A 19,245-nucleotide genomic window follows, 5' to 3' on the forward strand; every position below is an offset into this window, starting at 1 on the left:
ACAGAATATTCAATTATGAAGGCTTGACTTGGCAGCTTGTAAGGATGCTACACTGCACCCACATTTGGAGAAGGCTACATCTCATATCACACAATGCACATGCAAAATATTATTCATAGTTGCAAATGTTAACATTGGTCGTATTAATCTCAATGACAAATGTGTTCATACGGCTAAAGAGCCGATCCGGACAAACTGCTGAGGTTCTTCACGCCTTCATGCTCTGCAGCGGGCGCAGGACAGTTTGAAGTACGATCGATAACTCAGAGTCTTGTTTACTTGTACTCATTAACCCCAACAATGTAATCCATACTCCCTCTGAGGAATTTAACGTCACGGTCCTAGCAGAGATACACCGGAATGCAAAAATGGTTGGAAAGGGAACATGATATGAAGGACTGAGGAGTCTGATTAGGGTTTTCACAACTCATTGCATATGAATAATTTCTGACGGTGTATGAAAAATTCTGACTTCCCTGATTATAGTCTTTATCTTTCCAAAATGCTTAGGATATAAATGGGGAAGCCATGAATAAATCAGCTGTCGTTAGTTAACTGTTTATCCAAAATGGTTGAAATTATGCCCTCAAAGGGTTTTCATTTAAACTTGACAGTCTTTGCATCATTTCACATCCAAAGTGCTAAGCATGGAGCTCTAATATCAAGAGGGTGTTGCTGTCTAAATACTTGCTGCTTCTGACCACCATCAGCCATGAAGGGAACACACTCTGCGGTTAAGCCTGCTTTACCTGCTATAAGACACTCTTGACACTGGTGTTATGGAAAAGCTTTGTCCTTGTGTGGCGTGTGCGGCTGCCCCTCTTGGCAGCGGGACAGGACGGGGCTGCAGGGCTGCAGGCTCCCGGCTCATGAAGACAGAGATGAGAGGCGTCGGGTCAGCAGGAACAGATGTGTCCTCTGGCCTGTGGCCTGCTGCATGGGCCTCTACTGAGCTGAACATCCTCATTATCTGAGCTCACAGCTCCGGATCCTGGTGGGGCAAACACAACACATGAGAGGGGGGAGGAGGGAAGGCGTGATTGTGATTGTACGCCTGTGCCTGGAAACATGATTCTGTAGTTGATTGGTGAAGGCATTTCTTGCACCTTATATTGTCTAGAATACAAAAGAAATCACTCAGAGGTTGCTATTAAGTCAGGTGGTTTGGTGGTGTGGAAGCAATAGGGAAACCTGTTTGGTATTCTAATGGTAGTTCAATGGGAATAGTTTACCTTTATGTAATACAATAATAAAAATCACTTACTCAAAGGTAGATATGCTACTTTCCATGTTGATCTCTACCTGAACAGTAACTAGGGTTAGTAATAATTTTTCAAGCATTACCACAGAAAGCCTTGATACAGTCTATTACTGTGTTGCTTCCTCTTCTCAGAATCTATGCAGAAAAATGATAAAGCAGGAAAATCATATTCCTAAATATGTCATCCATATAGTTTCTGTCACAGTTATTTTACCCTTGACCTAATTCAAGATTATTATACTAATCTATTTATTTCGGTCAGCTAATAAGGGGTATATTATTATTGCTATCTGGCGGGTAAATCAGACACACCAAGATATGTATGGCCTCTGTACTCCAGACATATTGTCTCCAGTAAATTAACATTCATGTCCCCAGCAGCGAAGCACATAGCTGGTCTGGACAGCTGATAAAGACATGAGTGACACACTGTTCAGGTCGAACCACAGAGTTCAACTGCAACCTCCAGAGGGCAGTCCAGTCATCTCTGGCTGTGAGAATGAACAGTGTCTTTAATAGCACTACAACAACAACTAGCACTATTACTACTGCTACTACTACTAGTACTACTACCATTACTACTACTACTAGCACTAGTACTACTACCATTACTAGCATTAGTACTTTTACTACTACTACCAATAGTACTACTACCATTACTGCTACCACTACTACTACTGGCCTACTACTACTACCATAACGATTACTACTACTACTATCTCTAATAATAATAGTATTACATTCATGTATTTTTGTCAACAAAGTGTTTCAGATTTCATGTGTAATGAAATGTACCTCTGAATTCTGTAAGCTCAACCTCTTGTAAGTCAGAACACAGGAGACCGCAGAACATGGAGAACAGAGGCAGGTGTTCAGCATGGAGTGGATAATCAGTAGCACACATATATATGTAATGTGCCACAAATAGTCAAAAAATACTCTTTTTCTGCTCAGTTTCTTACCCCAACCATTGGTATTGATGGTGTTGTTGGTGATTTGAGTTTGTGCTAGGAGATTAGATAACGCCTCCGCCTCTTCCAGGGAGAGTGTATCTGTATGGATGAGGAAGCAGCTGAATTAATGAGACTTTGTCATAGTTAGTCAACTCCCAGCAGCCTTTAGTGCACAGCAGGTAGAAGACAAGAGAGCAGCAGTGTCATCAGACAAGCAATAATTACTTAATCTTTATGCATTATTTACCTGCATATAAAAAAAAAACTCTTTATGGAGTATATTATATTCTTAATCCAGCCAAATACCTTTAGCACCCTGAAATGGGCTTAATATGTACAAAAAGGACTGCACTTGCTTATCATTTGACTGAAAATACAAAGTCTGCGCTTAAACCTCTTATTTCAGATTCAGTCACTGTGCCATCTCAGATTCAGATACATGTCAGTAATAGGAGTATGTGGCCAAAACGTCAGCGTGTCCCTGCCTAATATTTATGGAGCTTGCTGTTCCAATCTTTGATCGTACCTTTGGCCCTGCATTTCCCTGTTGATGAGTCTTCTCTTAAGATTCAAGTCTGCGGAGAATGAAACATTTTATCTCAACTTTGAATTCAAGACATTCCATTTACCATCCTAAACTGTGTATGAGTAATAGAAGTGTCTGAGAAGATGAGTATGCAATTTTGAGAGTAATGCTTCCATCTCCCACTAGCATTGCTTTCAAACACTTAACAGAAAGCTGGTGTCAATTTGTCAAAAAGAAAAAGATTGATGTGGAAACGTTCTGGATGTCTTAAGAGGAAGCTTGGTTAGTGATGAATAGGATAGGCTCCTAAAACCTCTGAAACTTCCCTTGAGGCTAAAAAAAAATCTTGTCTGACCATCCCAGACACAAATTGCATTGCCAAATATCTGATCCGTGTCAGATTTGAGATACACATACAAATTGAATCCAAAAATATCTGATTCCATCAGTTTAAACAGCTTTGAAAAGTAACATTCTTTTTTTGTGAAGTAAGTAAGTAATTCCATCTTAGAAATGCCACAAAAAATAAGATATAACTGTCATATTACCGTTTTATATTGCCACACACATGATTTGGTGAACATTATCCAAGGTCTTTTGAATGTCTTAAGGATAAAAAGAATTAACATGTTGAAAAAGAAAAGGACATTTATGCCACGTAAAGTCACTCTGAATACTTTATTTTTCTAAAAATGCCATTCATTAGTAGGCAAACACTACCTATGTTCTAATTGTGTCCATCTTAAATGGTACACACAGACACACTGACACACTGTAATGCAGATATTGTTCTGAAACTCTTATATGAGTTTTGCTCCCTATATGTCAGTATTTGCTGGTGATTATTCTGTTTATGACTGTATTCTGTATATGTCGTATTGTACCATATATATGTTGGCTTCATATATGAGCAGTGCAAATACTTTCTAGAGTCCTTGTTGTGACTGCAGGGTTTTTTCTTGGCCTCCACCACCATCAGTCACCCATACCTGATATTATTCAACTCAAATTTACCCATTTTACTCAATGCCTATAACTATAGGATGGCATTTTTAGGTGCTAGTACAGCATCATAAATGGACACATACTCATGATGGTGACAGCACTTTCATTCACCTCACTGTAGTTAAAGCAGTTTAGTCAAAGGTTCCCAGTTGACTTGGGCTGCACGATGACAGCTTTCTCCTTTACTGACTTGGACTAATAAAGTCTGAAAAAAAAAAAATCGCTTATCTTTGAATGCAATTGAAAATTCACAGAACAAGTACAAGCATTTCTCCTGCAGATAAGGAGTTGGAGGGAAACCAAACCACCCAGATAGTCCCACCTCCATCTTTATCTGCGACTACAGCAGGACCTCTCACGCCCCCGACCAGGTGCCCCACCCAAACCAGGGGGTGTGTTACCATGGCAACTGTGTTGCCCCACCTAACGCTGTCCCTCCCCAAGAATGTGTTACAATTCACAGCATCCCTGAACAGAAAAACCTAATTATTGAGTGTTCAAAATGTTTAAAAAAATCCCTGTCCTTTAGGGAAGAAATATTCCTGTTTAGTCTCTGGAGGATTTAGTAACATTCACTGTATTCCTCATTGCAGGTCATACTCATACTGAGCAACTGTTTGCTTTTATGAGACTGAGCTGGAGTGTTCCCCAAGAAGACTGCCTTTCTTTTCAAAAACAGTCTTTAAATACCTTTTCTGGTTAGTTTTAAGGGGTGCAGATGAATTGTCAAGGATTAAAGACAAATTACAGAGGGGAAGCGGCACTACCACAGCGCAGTCAGCCCATCCTTAAGGAATCTGATGCACTGTGTCTGTGTGACATATCCAATAAAAATAGATCTGAGCTCTACACATCCTGGAATCAAGATCAAGGCCGGCGAAAAGAAATACACCTAGTTTAATAAGTCGGATGATATGACATCAGCTAACACGATATTATAGTATTAAATTCCAAACCCAAGTGCTACAAGATCCAGAAGACGTAAGTGAACAGTAGATCTATTACCACATTGTGAGTTACAGCTGCAGGTTTTTTAATAGAAATTTTCCAACACAAAATACTGAGAATGGAGAAACCCTATTTTACTTGACATCAGCTCCTTGTCAATGGTGGTCATTTTAATCGGGCATAAGTGACCAAAAAAGGTCAAAATTCATGACTAAACTCCACAAAGTGGCTTCAAATATTAAGAATACTCAAAAAAAAAATCAACTCAAACTTTGCCTTGAAATAGATGTTGCCAAAAAAGTTTAATACAGTCAAGCTATACAACTCCTGCATCAATAAGCTGTTGTAAGTGTATCGGCCAGAAATATTGTGTGGTTATGATACTCATTGAGGTCAAGGGTAAAACAAATTACTGAATATTTGCTGCTGTTTCACTTCGTTTAAACTGTTTGACTCAAGCATCAAAATCAACTTAGATATAGAATATAGAATATAGAAAAGTTGTCAATAAGTAGTCAAACTTTCCGGGGAAAAGCTTGACACCCTGTAAAGAGGATTACATGAAACTGTAAGTAATTAGAATGAAATATTGACTTTTTCTCAAAAAAGGTTTTGTCTGCATTGCCTCTCCTGTGCAGCCCAGCTCGTCAGGGTGTAATAAGGGCGAGGCCAATCACTGGACAGAGGCAACCAGGTTAGGAGCAGATAAGAAGAGTCCAGCCCTGGCTCTGTGGTCCAGCCCTGATGTCATCACGGTATGCTAATGAGCCTGGGGGGGCCTTTAAGTGCCAAAGCCCCGGAGGCACATGTGTGAGACGCTGGGAGCCTGTGAAGCAGACGTAAGAACTCTGTAAAGAAAAGCATCATCGAGCCATAACTGATGGCTTCGTTGAAGAGCAGAGACGACGACACACACACACACAGAGGTGAGTATGTAAGCACAGGGAGGATTTCACCAAGCCTCATGGCAGTAAAGCGGGTCAGAGCTGTTGTTGGTTCAGGGTGAAGGCCCTGCATGTGTACTCTCTCTCAGATCCAGAACGCAACATCAGGAGAGGCAGACCTTGTTGAATGTTTTATTGAACAGGAGATCATTTTTTAATAGTTCACATTTTTATATGCATTTCAAAGCATTTGCACCCTATTAGGAACCAGTGGACACTCAACATTATGCACCGTTTACATTTGTATGGCTCTATATGCAACATTTATGCGTCCTCTACATTTGTCTTGCAGGATACTGACACAATGGGAGCACGCTGCTAAATGTTGGTCTTGTGCCCTGGACAGGATATCATCATATACTGTAAGTTCATTAAAGAGACACTACAGTATAGATGATGTACTATCCAGGGCTTCATTCCCCCTCCGACTCCTATCAGCAGACACACAGAGGCGTGACTAACCGGCGAGAGCGGCACACTGCAGAGGGGGGCCGTCAAACCGTTACCATTACTGAGTTTTAGTAATGGTAAGGGTTCTATGGCCTTTGCTCAATGTCGTCTGGATGAAAGGAACGCAAATTTGGGGATTGGTGTATTGCTGATGAGCTTTGGGAGAGGGAGGGATTAACCCTCGCCACCAACTGTATGCGTGGATGAGGACATGCCATTTTCCAATTTTAGCCCATTTGTAAGTGAGATGAGGATGAGGATACTTGAGGATGCTTGTGAAATAAAGTTTCTATTTCCGAGACAGACGACTAACTCATTTTTTGGTGCACGACACATCTGAACCAGGGTATCAGCATTCCAAATATACAGTGTTTGAAGGGTTACTTTGATACGCTGCCTGATGTACATCAGCTATAACATTTCCAAGCAGCGGTTGGCTTGTCTGAGCGGTGATCTCTGCTGCGCAACTGCTTGTCTAATCACTGGGAAGCAGCCGCCACAGAGAGCAGGCAGAGCTTCAGGGGCTGACACAGCTTCGTGAGACATTCAAGGCCCGGCCTCTCCCTCTCTCCCCCTTTCTCTCTCTCTCCCTCTCTCTTCGCCCTTGCTTTAGGCCACTAGCTGGTTATTCATCAAGATGCCCTGGATAGAGTAACCGTCGAGTTAACTCACAGGCAGCAGGAATGAATCTAATCACCATTATCTGACCCATTTTAGCATCAGGTTAGTGCTCCATTTTGCCATCCATTAGGGAGACAATTCAGTCCTCGGGGGCAGAGCCGGGCTTTGTAAGAGGGAGAAAAAAAGAGGGGGAGAGAGAAAAGTGAAGAAAGCAGTGGAACAAAAAGGGAGACTCGAAGGGATGGCCATACTTCAAAGGCAGTGGAAGAGAGTAAAGTGAAGCGGAGTGGAGGGAGTAGGGGTGGACGGTACATCAGGGACATTTGAGTGAACATGACTGTGCAGGTCCCACTTCAGTTATCTACAGTCCATGTTAGCACAAGGCTCCCGCCAAGTAAAAGCTCTGAGAGCCCAAGATAAACCATCAACCTTTCCGCAGCTCGTCCGACCCACTCGGCCATGAACACAGTGTCAAGCCTGTGCCAAAACACCCATTTGATGATAGTCTGTGTTGTTGCTTTTTTCTAAATATGTCATTGCCAAATGAATGGCAATAACAACCCGCTGCACTCTAATCTACAGCTTGTTTAAGCTGCTTTCCATTGCTGTATTTTATGACTTCTCCACTCTGCTTGATGCACATTTCCCAAGGTTTTGCAGGGAAACATCTCTGAATTCTGCATTAATTGAACCAAATGCAAGTGCAAAGCAAATCTGTGAAGAGCTGCCTGTTTTTCTAGCACATGTATGTGTCATCACAGTTTCACACTGATATGACAACCTCTTATAAAAAGCATCTTTAAATAAAAGTCTTATATTCTTCTTGTTATGGGGCTGCATGAAAGGATACAGCGAATAAAACGACAGCTGCATGAAGACAGCTGATGCAGAAGTCAATATTCAGAACAGTTTTTGTGTAGAATATGATGATTTTTCTTCATCAGACTGGATCTTTCACAGCACACAGGAGCTCAATGGGAGCTCTGTTGCTATGGATATTTTCCACCTCATGGCCTCCTGTCTTAATCATGATGAGATCTTATCTGCACTTCTACTCTTCAAGTCTGTCCTTTGTAGAAACAAATTTGGAGAGCCGTCTCAAATGCGGTGAGACCCGTTTCCACCTCTTTAAGCTTTGAGCGTCACAATCCTTCTTCCACCCTCTTCAGTTCCTCAGCTTGACTGAGAGCCTCAGCTTCACTTCCCTCAGGAAGACTCTGCTCAGGTCCTCCCCGGCCTCGCGGGCGATCTGCGCTACCATTTGGCCGGCTGTGCCAATCACCATTCTCTGTAGATGGGGGGGGGGGGAGACGCAGCAACATGAGGCACTGCTGAATACATACTGCCTTGTGTTCAAGTATTACAAAGACAGTCCCAAGTGAAGAATGCAGGTTTCAAAGCAAAAGTTAGACATGAAACAGGCATTTAAATGTTCTAGATGCAGATACCCTGCAGATACCCTGTACTCTTTTAGTACAGGGTATCTGCAGGGTATCTGCATCTATCTGCAGTCAAATTTATGACTTTACAGGCTTTTCTAATGCTTCCTAGAATCAAATCAAAAGACTCAGCCTAACAGCCAAAATTAAGAAACAAAAAGCTGGCAAAAAAAACTATTTTCGACTTAACATTCTGTAGGTACTGAAAGTCATAAAACTATGAACAGGACTATAAAAAGGACACAAGGAAATTAACTGCTTAGGGACATGATGTTCTGGTGAAGCAGATGCAATGAAAACAAGACATGTTTGGCATATTGTATTCACCCTGTACTGTATTAATTAATTAAGTGGACATGCATGTGGGTCACCCTTACTGTGACCAACTGGAAGTGCAAATAAAGTAATACAACATTTTAAATAAATAAATGAAATCAACAATGCTGCCGGTCTCATTCACGTTTTGGTGAAACTATACAACTGATATTTGCCTTATTTGATTTGTCTCACTTTCCAACTCCTCAGCTAGTAAATAATCTGTCAGAACTACTATCAAATTTTATATTGATAAAAAATAACCCTGTCATTACATGGTGAAAAGATTTTTAGACTTCAAGTAACTGTATTTAAGACATTTGAATACTTTTAAAGACCTGTAGTAAAATATTTGGTATTAAAATCATCTGTAACATAAGAAAAATATTTAACACAAAGTCTATGGGGAACTGGGCTGAGGGTGTGAGTGCATACGTACGCGTGTGTGTGTGTGTGTGTGTGTGGATGATAAGATTACAAGGCATGTTCATGAAAAAAAAAGAACACTACTGATGTTCGGCCTCACACTGTCAGTGCTCCCAACTGTCAATAAATACTTGGTAAAACAATAAATACTTAAGACTGTTTAACATTTTTGTTTCTCTATTGTATTCATACATACTGCACATTGATTAAGAATTATGTGATTACATAAGACCTAACATATAGTGTCATTTTCAAACCCACAACTTTCAGTTTAGTGGGGCATGATCTTTAGTTTATTATATATTTTCTTGTATTGTTTTTTAATCTTAATTCCTACAAAGCCCTATGATTCAGTCACTATATTTTTCTGACAGTATCCCCCACTAAGGCTTTGAGCTTGAACTAAAACATGACAGCTTTGGGATATGTGTAGAATAATTCATAAAATATATCAGCTTGGGTATTTTGGTGAAGTGTCCCTGTGAGTTCTACCTGTCCTAACAGCCAAACTAAAGAAGTTGTGTCTGCTGCCGTCACTCCTGTGCCGAATATAAAGCTGAAGGACAGTGTTGGCCTGAGTCACTGCTCCTGGAGTTCATTGACCATGAAACATGTCGGTGCTGCAGATGGAGCTTCAAAATATTTTTTTGGCATCAAATATGCATGGTTTAGAGAGGCTGCTCAAATATTTACAAGTCACAACACAAGAAAAAGGCCTCTGGTCCAAAGTGGAGAACTGAGATATGGGGGAAATAGCTAATATAAGTATCAGAAGCGCGTGTGTTACAGGTGTCATTCAGGGTAGCGAGGAGGATTTGGCTTCCTTCGGAGGAGCGTCTCCCCCGAGTCTCAAACCCTCAAGTCCTCTGCCTGCCGGCCTGACAGACTGCTGCGCTGAAGCAGGCTCTTGAGTTTATGCCGCGTTCATGTCATATCGGATTTCCTGTAAATACGAACTGCCAACTGGGAATAATCGCTCACGTCAATCCCAGTGGTAATTACAAGTAGGATATGTGGGAATGTTTTGCGGGCTCTGATATCTCCTACTTGGCATTGCAAATTGCATAAGTGTGCCAACAAAAGCAGTAAACACAGCAGTGAGCCAATATTGGCGGTGCAAGGTATGTTTCTGGTTGATTTTTAATTCATTAATAAAAATGATTTTGGATGTGGGCAGGAGGTTCCAACAAGGTAAACACATAAAGAACGCTTTCAAGCTGAAGCAACAAAATGTCATGCCACTTTTCCGATATGACCTGAACGCAGCATTAACCCCCCTATGTATGTTAAACTGACCTACAGAAGAAAGTAACAGTGAGCTGTAGATGTGTAGAGAAAACTTACCATGTGAGTGTCTTTCTTGGCATAAAGTTTCACAGATATATCGAGCTCCCCGTTTTCTCTCTCTTGCCAGAGTTCAACAGACTGAAAACAAGGACATTTAAACGTTAACGCGGTATTGATTCATGAAGACCCAATTAAGTTTGGAATAATCTGAATAGTAGTTGAGAGGGTAATGAGTTAAAATGGGTCAAGGTGAATAGAAGATATCAGATCCGCTGCTGCCTGGGAGCAGTAACCAAGATGGGCTTGCTATAAATCCCACAAGTCTTTGCTTGTGTAGAAGATTCAAGTGTAAAATCTTGTGTGGATTATCAGATAGCTAGTTTACTGAGAAGTAATGTAACTATTTCACTACTATTTAGGTGATTTCAGTGCTTGAAAAACATCCACAGCCATCATGCATTCCCAATGTTAACCCCTTATCAGATTATTACGCTGGTCCCTGAATTAGTTTACATTTAACAGTGTTGCCTTTACACTATATATGTCTTCATCTGTCCTGAGCAGTTACCTGTGTCATAGTATAGGGCACCTCCTGGGGCAGATACTCCAGCAGCTTCTCTCGGACGATGTTGGTACAGACCTCCTGTGGCGTCTGGTCAGTCAGAACCTCACTGTGGTACTGCCAGGCTCCGGGCCGGGCCGCAACCACCAAGTACCTCTGACACAACAGATAAGACCAAGGTTACTGTCGTAAACTAAAACTAAGATGAAAACTAGGTGTTAAACAACACTTTTGTAAACTGAAATAAAAATAAAAACGAGACGTTGTGGGAAAAACGAAGAATGAACTAAAACTAACTTAAACATTAAAAAAACAAAAACAAAAAAACACTAAACTACAACTACCAAACCCACGCTGACAACTAACTACTGATGGCTGGAATTGTTTTGTCCACTCCTGGTCCGCCATGACGTAACCACTAAAGATATTTGTTTTGTAGGAAGTAAAAGTAACTGGGTTTTGATGTAAAAATATTAGAAAATAAAAATGTATTGTTAAATAGGTGTGCAATATGATATGGAGAATTAGCAAACAAGGTTGTCTGCTAATCTGTGAATAACAGAATACATGCAGCAAAGGAAATCTATCTGCAGCCATTCTTAAATGTAGATGGTGAAGGTTCACTCCCAAAGCAGCAGAAAGCCACAAATATAGTGAATATAGTTCTTTGAAAAGAACTACATCCAACAAAATGAATGCAACAAATACTAATGAGTCTATGGAGACATCCATCATTACTGAAGACATATGTGGCACTCCATTATGCTAACCGTTAAATTGTTTCCATGATTGTTAGAGGCAGATGCAGCAGAGGCAACACTGGAGAGCAAATTAATGGATTATTTGTCAACAAGTGACAGTTACCAATTTTCTAATGAAATCTGAGGATTCCTCGAGCCGTGACAAGTGTCTCCAATTAATGTTTACATTCTGTAAAGTGACACAATCCTTTTTAATTGCACACTGTCAAAACACTGCATGCTGGCTCTACAATAAATATGGAATATAACTGATCGGCATTACTGCTTCTCTGCATGTGCTTCCACCTGTAGAAATCATCAGTTTATGATGTTCAATGCATTCCAGGAGTTATTTGGTGATGAAGTGTTGTAATTTACTTTTTTGGTGTACCCACTTCAGTTAGTGATTTCCTACATTTCCCAGAATGCCTTTAAAAATGGACGTGAACATGTTGCATTCAATATATAGCGATACTGGAGCCACAGTTTTTCCAGTTGAGAAAAACTAAGAGTTGCACCCCTTACTTAAAACACCTGTCTTTTGGCTGCATTGCATTCTGGTCTATTGAGGCTACAGACAGTGGAGAAAGTGGTATCTCTGCTTCTTCTACAATGGATTTCTCCCTGTATGATTGTTGAACTTTGGTACAAAATGGTGAGTCTAGAAAGAAGCCTGACATCGACACCTGACGTTTACTGTTGATGTTCAATCTCCATTGTAGCTGCGCTGGAAATACCTCAACATGAAGTCATGTAATCTACGATTGGCCAAGGAAACCAAGAAGAATACACCAAACAACAAAATGGGCCCAGAAATGTAAGGTGCATCGCCAATAGCTGTTTTTTAAGTGGTTTAAAAGCATTTCAGGGTGGATTTTTACTTTAATTTGACAATCAGGTAGTTTCTCTTGCTGTGATCATAATCTAGCGTGCACCTTTAGCGTCTCCACGTCCTCCCTGTCCACAGAGGAGAGCATGAAGACGTCCTTGAAGTGAGGCCAGCCCTGCTGGTTCCTCAGCGCCTTCAGCTGCTCCTTGCTCAGCGCAGACTTTGTCTCAGCGCTGCCCTCGGGCTCCGTGTTGTCCTCGTCAGGCGATAACTCTGGAGGTCCCGCCTCTCTGTCTGGCCTCTTTTCGGCCCACGGAGGCTTGATCACTGTCCTGACCCGTATTCTGCGTCCGTTCACCACGCCGCACGTCAACTCCGCTGTGACTTGCAGCAACTTGCTCTTACGCTTCACCAGGTCCACCTGAAAGACAGAAGAGTATTACTACAAATATCCTCTCTCACCCAGTCTTAATTCCTCTAACATCTAACAATAGCACAAGGGATAGCTACATCACCTCCTGTGTATTGGTAAACAACAGTACAACATTTTAATTATGTACAATAAATCAGATCAAACATTAAAATCCTTGGTGAGATGCTGCTGGTGCTCAGATTGCTCAATAAGAATGTATACGCTGGGAAAGAATACCTTATTGAGGACCAGGACAGCTGGGATGTCGGGGTGCTGGGCCAGGCATTTGAGCACCTCAAAGTCCAGCTTGTTGCACGTCCACTTGTCCGCCACGTCGGCCATGACCACCACTGGGAATGAACACAAGCCACATGAGAAGCCTGAGGAGCTCAGCCAAGGGCATTCACCGCAAAGTGTGAGATTCCTCTCTAAACATTCGGCCTCCTACGTGCCGGAAAAGGAAACTGAAGCTCTGGTTTAACCAAGAAGTGTCTCACAGGAAGGTTACATATCTTACTTAGGTCAGCTTGCTTGACTGTGCTCCAGGGATCCACAAGCAATGACTTCTCCAGCTGGTGTCTGTGAAGAGAGAGGGCACGGCTGTTATTTTACGGCTGCTAGAGTCCGACTGACTTCCAATAAAACCAACGATCTGAGAAATCACCTTTTGACTTTCGATGGAGTGGTGAGACCAGGAGTGTCCAGTAAAATCTACAGAGAAAAATATACATACATACCAACTTAAGTATGACTTTTGCATGGAATTATTCACTTATTATTATGACCTGAAAAAGCCCTTACTATCTGTGTGTCGTCTTCTGTTAGGACACCGAGGGCACGTGTCCGTGTGGTGTGTACTTTCTTGGACACAGCAAACACCTTTAAGAGAAGATCATCGCCATGACAACATGATGAGGACAGATACATTGTAGTGTGCAGGTTTAGAAAAGGGAACAGTCAAGAGAGGTGAGGTACCTTTCTGCCAAGCAGCTGGTTGGACAGTGTGGACTTCCCTGCATTTGGGGCTCCTACTATGGCCACTTTCAAAACCTTTGAGTTCTCAGGCTGATCTGGATGTTTCATTAACAGAGATAGTTGTTCTCCTGAAGGAAAACGATGACGAAAGAGAATTTAATTATTAGAGAGACGATCCATAAAAATACCATAACAGACAACCATGTCTGCAGCATTTTGGGCTGGGCCGAAACCTCTGAGGCCTGATTACCGCTGTCAGGTGGAACCGAGGCCGGGAGGCGATAAAGGCCGCCATCTGCCTCTGCTGCTTTGCCTTTCTCCAGTCTATTCAGAAACGCATCCGACGTAATAAAACAGGCGGGGGTGACGCTAAATCCATTCCTCCCTCGGCCGCAGGCAGCACTTCCTGTAAAGACATCAACATCCCCATCAACATCTCCCATCACTTCATTGCTGCAAGGTAATTGACTGATTTTACTTGCTCGCTTGCGTGGACGTTAATGTCAGCTCAGCGTCCCGCAGGATATTCTATTCTGAGCTGCTGACACTGTCTGATGGTGCATTCGGGTGATTCTTGTTGTAAACTGGGTGATAAATTAATCTCAGAAGCAGCTAGTATGAGCTGGGCGGGGGGAGTGCTTGTGTGGATTGAATACTCTTTGGGAATAACAGTTAAAATACTGTAGATGCTTTACAATGTTTCACACAAAAACCTAAGGCCTGGTTGAGGCTATTCAAGGTCTATAAACAAAGTACTTTAAAGGACTTGTATCAGGTTCATCACTCAACAGATCAAAGCAGTGACACTGGCTGCTGTTTTCAACATAATTCATAGTTCATGTTGAGAAACTTGCCTCACAAAGCTACATAGTATAGAGATGTAGTGGAAACACACCTAAACTCAGTTTACCCACCTAGTTAGTCTGTCAAATACCTTTATGAGGTAGAGTTAGAGTATACAGCACAGTAAGTAGCATCAAGTTACATGGGAATGGGATTTTTTAAGGAGGAAAAGCATAAATGAACGCTTTTCTGAAAATATAATTACTTTTGTTAATACTGGTGGGTGTGTTGCCCTATAATGCTGGAGGTCATAGTTCACCCGCCTCTTTGTATTTACCACTAAATCACTGGCTGTATGTGCACGTGAAGCCAAACATGTTTCCCTGCTAATAACCAAATGAAGACTAATGAATCTTAGAGGACTGACCCGCTGTGAGGATCCATGACGCAGTTCCCCGTCCAGCAGACACCGCAGCCTCCCTGAGGACGGCGGACTGACTGAAAACCCGACCGCACACTCGGAAAGCCATTGAGCTTTGATAATAGTAACTACTTTACAACCGCTGTAATTCAGGTAAGACGACTGGGTTTCTGAATTTCGAGGTTACCGTGGCCTGCTTGTTTATATTCACATTGTCGACAGGCTGCGGCCATGTTGGTTTGACCAACGAGAAGCGTCTCCTCTTCTCAAGAGCATCCGCACAGAGGTTTGGGCTGCAGCTGGGGCTCTAGCGCCCTCTGGTGACCGACAAGCAAACCACTACATCTGGCCACAGTGTGCCACAACTTTTTTTTCTTATTCAACATAAGCTAATCAGACTCAGAATAATAGGCTAACAGCAGAGATACCCCACACCTTTTAATGTTAAGGACTTCCAAATAGATCCCCATTAGACCACTGACCCAGTTTTGATAGGGTTTTGCCTGAAGGAGTCCCATCTGAGATGTTTGCTGTTTGATATGACTACATTTACATTTACATTGCAGGAATATATCTGACACTCTTATCCAGAGTAACTTACAATGATTGCATCTGTAGAATAAGCTTCAATTCCTATATCAAGGTTTACAGGTGCCCTTAGTGCCCTTATAATATTCTTGTGACCACAGAATAACCATGTAAGAGCAAAATGCTAAGAAAAGAAATAGAATAAGGGATAGAATACAGAGAAGGGAAATCTGTCAGGTGGACTTTGTACAGAATTACAGTTTAACTGCCTGTACTGCAGGTAGGGAATAACAACAGTGGGGAGAGTGAAACCTATGATGAAAACATAATCATCATTATGCTAATATCTACTGAGTAAAATAATAGTGACATTAAATTATCCTTCATTTTGCTGGGGACTCCCTGCAACTGGAGCCCCAGTTTAGGAGCCACCTGTCTGAAGCAGTTGTTTCTGTATGGAGGTGTGACATTCGATGGCCAAAATCAGCCAGTGGCAATTTCAAATCAACTCGTCACAATGCCCAAATCCATCTGCTGACACAAGTAACCCACAATTTAAAATGGTACCACTGTGTTCAAAGGATCTTCAGCTGAGGTGATATTCTCCAGATTACTTTGTGAGGCATGGTGCCACCTATAACCACAAATCAGATTGCGCTGCACAGACTCTGTCTTTTCCCTCATCCCTTGAGTACACAGAACAGCAGCTTATCCCCGAGGGTGCCTGGAGCACAGTTGTGACAATGCTGTTGAGGATATATCGGGCATCCATGCTTAAAGCAATACGCCACACTGAGGAAAACGCTGTGGAATCTCATGTTCAAATAGCACTCTAACTCATCAATACTAATTCACCATGACAAGCTGATAAAATGACTTGATGACCAAAGTCTGTAAGGCTAATCATCATAGTAAGAGGACACATTCTCTGTATTGATTGATTACTGTTACATGTTGTTTTCTTTCTCTATGGTAAAGCCAGGGAGAGCAGATGTCTCCCCATAGTCCATCAAACATGCCGGCTGTTTGTTAGTCCTCCAGGACTTGCTCAGGGCGGAACAAACACCTCCACTGGGGAGGATGATGAAGGATATCAGGTAGCTCACAATCTGTCATCATCTAACTCTGAAAGCTCTGCAGCAAAGGAAGAGCAACAAAAACTGAGCTTTTAGCAGACACTTACTGCAGAATTCCAATTGAACTAGAAACCAAAAGGATATTTGAGGATCAGTAATGTTTGAACTTTCTCTCTACCTCCCTCCCTCCCACTCTCTCACTCTCTCTCTCTCTTCCTTTCTCTCTCTTTCCCCCTCTCTCTCTCTCTCTCTCTCTCTCTCTCTCTCACACACACACACACACACACACTCAAATTCATTCAAGGCCTTTTCTCCCTCAGGGCTTTCCTCACATGGCCATTTCACGTGGGAGTGTATCAGAGTTCTTTCTATGACTGCATTAACTTTGGCCTTCAGAAAGAGCTCTCTCTAAAAAAAAAAAAGACAAAAAGGCTTCGCCTGCAGACCATTTAATCATAAGCTGTAGCCCACTTTGCCATTTGAAGTGCACTTGCCAATGAGATTTAGTATGGTGTGATGGAAAACCTCTCTCCGCTCCGGCAATTCAGCTTGCTATTGATCCCTAATCAATCTTGTGTAATTGCAATTAAATACATTGCGTTGACAGAAACTGTAGAGAGTGGATAGAGACAGAGATTCTCCCTAAATATGCAGTAATTCTCTGCTGCTGAACCTGGCGATGCCAAGCAGGGAGTCACTGCCACATCAAATTTCGCAGTAGCAACGTCTTGTTTATCCGCTGTAGTAATAAGACTGTCTGGGATTAGATATGCAATAACAGGCAATTTCTCCACTAACAAGAAACCCTTGCTGCTCAGGAGGAATAACAAAGTTCATGAAATAATAAGCATGAGACATGAGGCGTGTCAACAGGGAGCAGCGGGAAAAAACAATCTACCAATGCATCAGAGCATCCATCACTCCCATCACCGCTGACTGCAGTGAGTCGCATGATGCTGCGCAGCTGGCCGACTTCCTCTACAGCAACGGCTCCTAAACTTTTCCATGCTGAGGACCCCCACATAGAGAAGCTATTTGTGTTAAGAGCCTGCAAATTAATGAATGGATAGATACATTTATTCATTGTGCTAACTGATAAATAAGACAGCGAGGTTTTGCTGTTATTTCTTATGGGGACCGACTGCGACACCCTCAGTGTCCCCCGAGGGTCCCCAAACCCCACATTGAGAACCACTGCTGTATGAGGCCGTGATCAGGCTGCTTTAAAAAAGAGGTGATTTAGCCCCCAAACTACCCATATAGGTCACATTGATGCTCTGATTGTACAATCCCTCTCTCAGTGGGGGAGAGAAAGGAAAAAAAGAAAGAAAAAAAACTTTTATTCATTCTAGACTTGCAATCGATAGGACTTGTCTGTGAAGTGGATCAATAATGCCTCCCTTTGAAATCATCAATCACGTCAGTGGTGAATTTAAAAAGCGTAATTAGGAACAGCGTTCTTAAACATCCTGTATTGACATCTTCTTTGGTATGGAGAAAGACACCATTCTGCATCATTAACTTTGTATTATTGCCTGATGGAGCCTGCTGCCTCTACTTCCCCACCTGCTGAACTCGCAGCGCTGTGTGTGATTGGGCTTTCAGACCGACTTCTCCCCCTTTTCACTCCGTGATGGGGGAAGTGAAGCTTGCAGGCCTAATTTGGCTGGAGTATTGTAATAATCCTAGTCTGGACTGGAACCAAGGCTTGGATTTCATTGGCCACTAAGTTATCCTTCATGACGCTTTATATCAGAAATGTCTGTATAGTTATATCATCAAACCGTGCCTCCATCTTATCTTATTACTTTTGCACATGTTATAACTTGACATGACATTACACGGCTACGGGAAGACACTCTCAAGCATTCCCTCAACTCGCAGCAATCTTTATTGTGGTCCATCTGTCTCTCTCTAGTAATAAAATGGTATCAATACTGTGGAGAGGGCAGGTGGGCGGTTGTAATGGAGTAATTTATTTTAGTTGTCACAGAAATATAAGTCTTTGATTAGGGAGCCATACACATCAGGCTGCACAAATAGAACCTTTCATCAAATCACAAAGCATGTGACACTATTGACCGTGGATCCTTCTCAGTGGGTTTTATCTATCCCTGCATGATTCATAACACAATATGGGACGAGCACGATGATGCAAAATGCAAAAGTAATACAATACAAGGCAGATCTTTTCCCAATGTACCAGATGAGTGTTACATTTAGGCCAGTAAAGTGCATGAACAAGCTATATTTGTGAAAGGAACACTGAAATTCACAAAGATGTTAATACAAAAGTGATGATCATCATTATTAAATGTCATTTATTTATTTTCACTATAATGTAAAATTGGGTACATGGGAGCTCTATGAAAAGCCAAACACTTAAAACACAGAAGTCCAAGTTTGGTGGCCATTCAATGGGGATTTTTCCCAACTTGGAGCTCTGAGCCATTCCTATGAATGCACTGAAAAGCCCAAGGTAACTGCAATATGCTGTCTCCTGTTGAAACACTGTCTATCACTGCTTTTGATTACATAGCAATTTAATGGATTTCATGTTTTTGATGTAATGACAGACAGTGTTGGGCTTGCTACTCAAATAAAGTAACATATTACTCATTATTAGTTACTAAGTTCAAAAGTTATTACTTTATGTATTACAAGCCCACATTTGGCTATGCACTCTCATGTTGACAAGTTGGATGACTCAATTGCCTCTCCTGTGCATGTGTGTGAATGATTAG

The 19,245-nt window shown here is 41.8% G+C and overlaps 1 protein-coding gene and 1 long non-coding RNA gene across 3 annotated transcripts; one reads left to right on the forward strand and one right to left on the reverse strand.

Moving 5' to 3' along the window:
- Window positions 1–92: 92 nt before the first annotated feature.
- Window positions 93–15,118, reverse strand: eral1 (Era-like 12S mitochondrial rRNA chaperone 1). 2 transcript variants are annotated; one of them, XR_011695612.1, is made up of 13 exons: window positions 14,904–15,118; window positions 13,944–14,099; window positions 13,694–13,821; window positions 13,520–13,597; window positions 13,383–13,429; window positions 13,236–13,297; window positions 12,956–13,068; window positions 12,413–12,727; window positions 10,744–10,893; window positions 10,233–10,313; window positions 2,741–2,789; window positions 2,224–2,313; window positions 93–991 (listed from the first exon to the last, which is right to left on the reverse strand). XR_011695612.1 is itself a non-coding variant. In XM_071525954.1 (11 exons), exons 1-11 carry the CDS (start codon window positions 15,004–15,006, stop codon window positions 7,874–7,876), a joined length of 1,356 nt encoding a protein of 451 aa, XP_071382055.1. In that variant the 5' UTR covers window positions 15,007–15,118; the 3' UTR covers window positions 6,540–7,873. The 2 variants fall into 2 exon arrangements, 1 of the variants encoding a protein (XP_071382055.1); XM_071525954.1 differs by lacking the exons at window positions 93–991; window positions 2,224–2,313; window positions 2,741–2,789 and adding an exon at window positions 6,540–7,996.
- LOC139649529 (uncharacterized) lies at window positions 4,808–6,388 on the forward strand. The gene is made up of 2 exons (XR_011695613.1): window positions 4,808–5,619; window positions 5,930–6,388. It is a non-coding gene; the product is annotated as an uncharacterized lncRNA (long non-coding RNA).
- Window positions 15,119–19,245: the final 4,127 nt, after the last annotated feature.

Source organism: Centroberyx affinis, unplaced genomic scaffold, assembly GCF_046629955.1.
Source record: "Centroberyx affinis isolate AG114_WGS23_722 - 3 ecotype Tasmania unplaced genomic scaffold, CSIRO-AGI_Caff_v1 ptg001368l_1, whole genome shotgun sequence".
In the NCBI taxonomy this organism is placed as follows: Eukaryota; Metazoa; Chordata; class Actinopteri; order Beryciformes; family Berycidae; genus Centroberyx; species Centroberyx affinis.

Bases quoted from the DNA above. Each gene is read 5' to 3' on its own strand.
- eral1 (XM_071525954.1), bottom strand. From the start codon at position 15,006: ATGGCTTTCCGAGTGTGCGGTCGGGTTTTCAGTCAGTCCGCCGTCCTC. The intron at 13,822-13,943 runs GTAATCAGGCCT...GTTTTCCTTCAG, and splicing joins CTCGGTTCCACCTGACAGCG to GAGAACAACTATCTCTGTTA. The intron at 10,314-10,743 runs GTAACTGCTCAG...CCTTGTTTTCAG, and splicing joins TGCCCTATACTATGACACAG to TCTGTTGAACTCTGGCAAGA.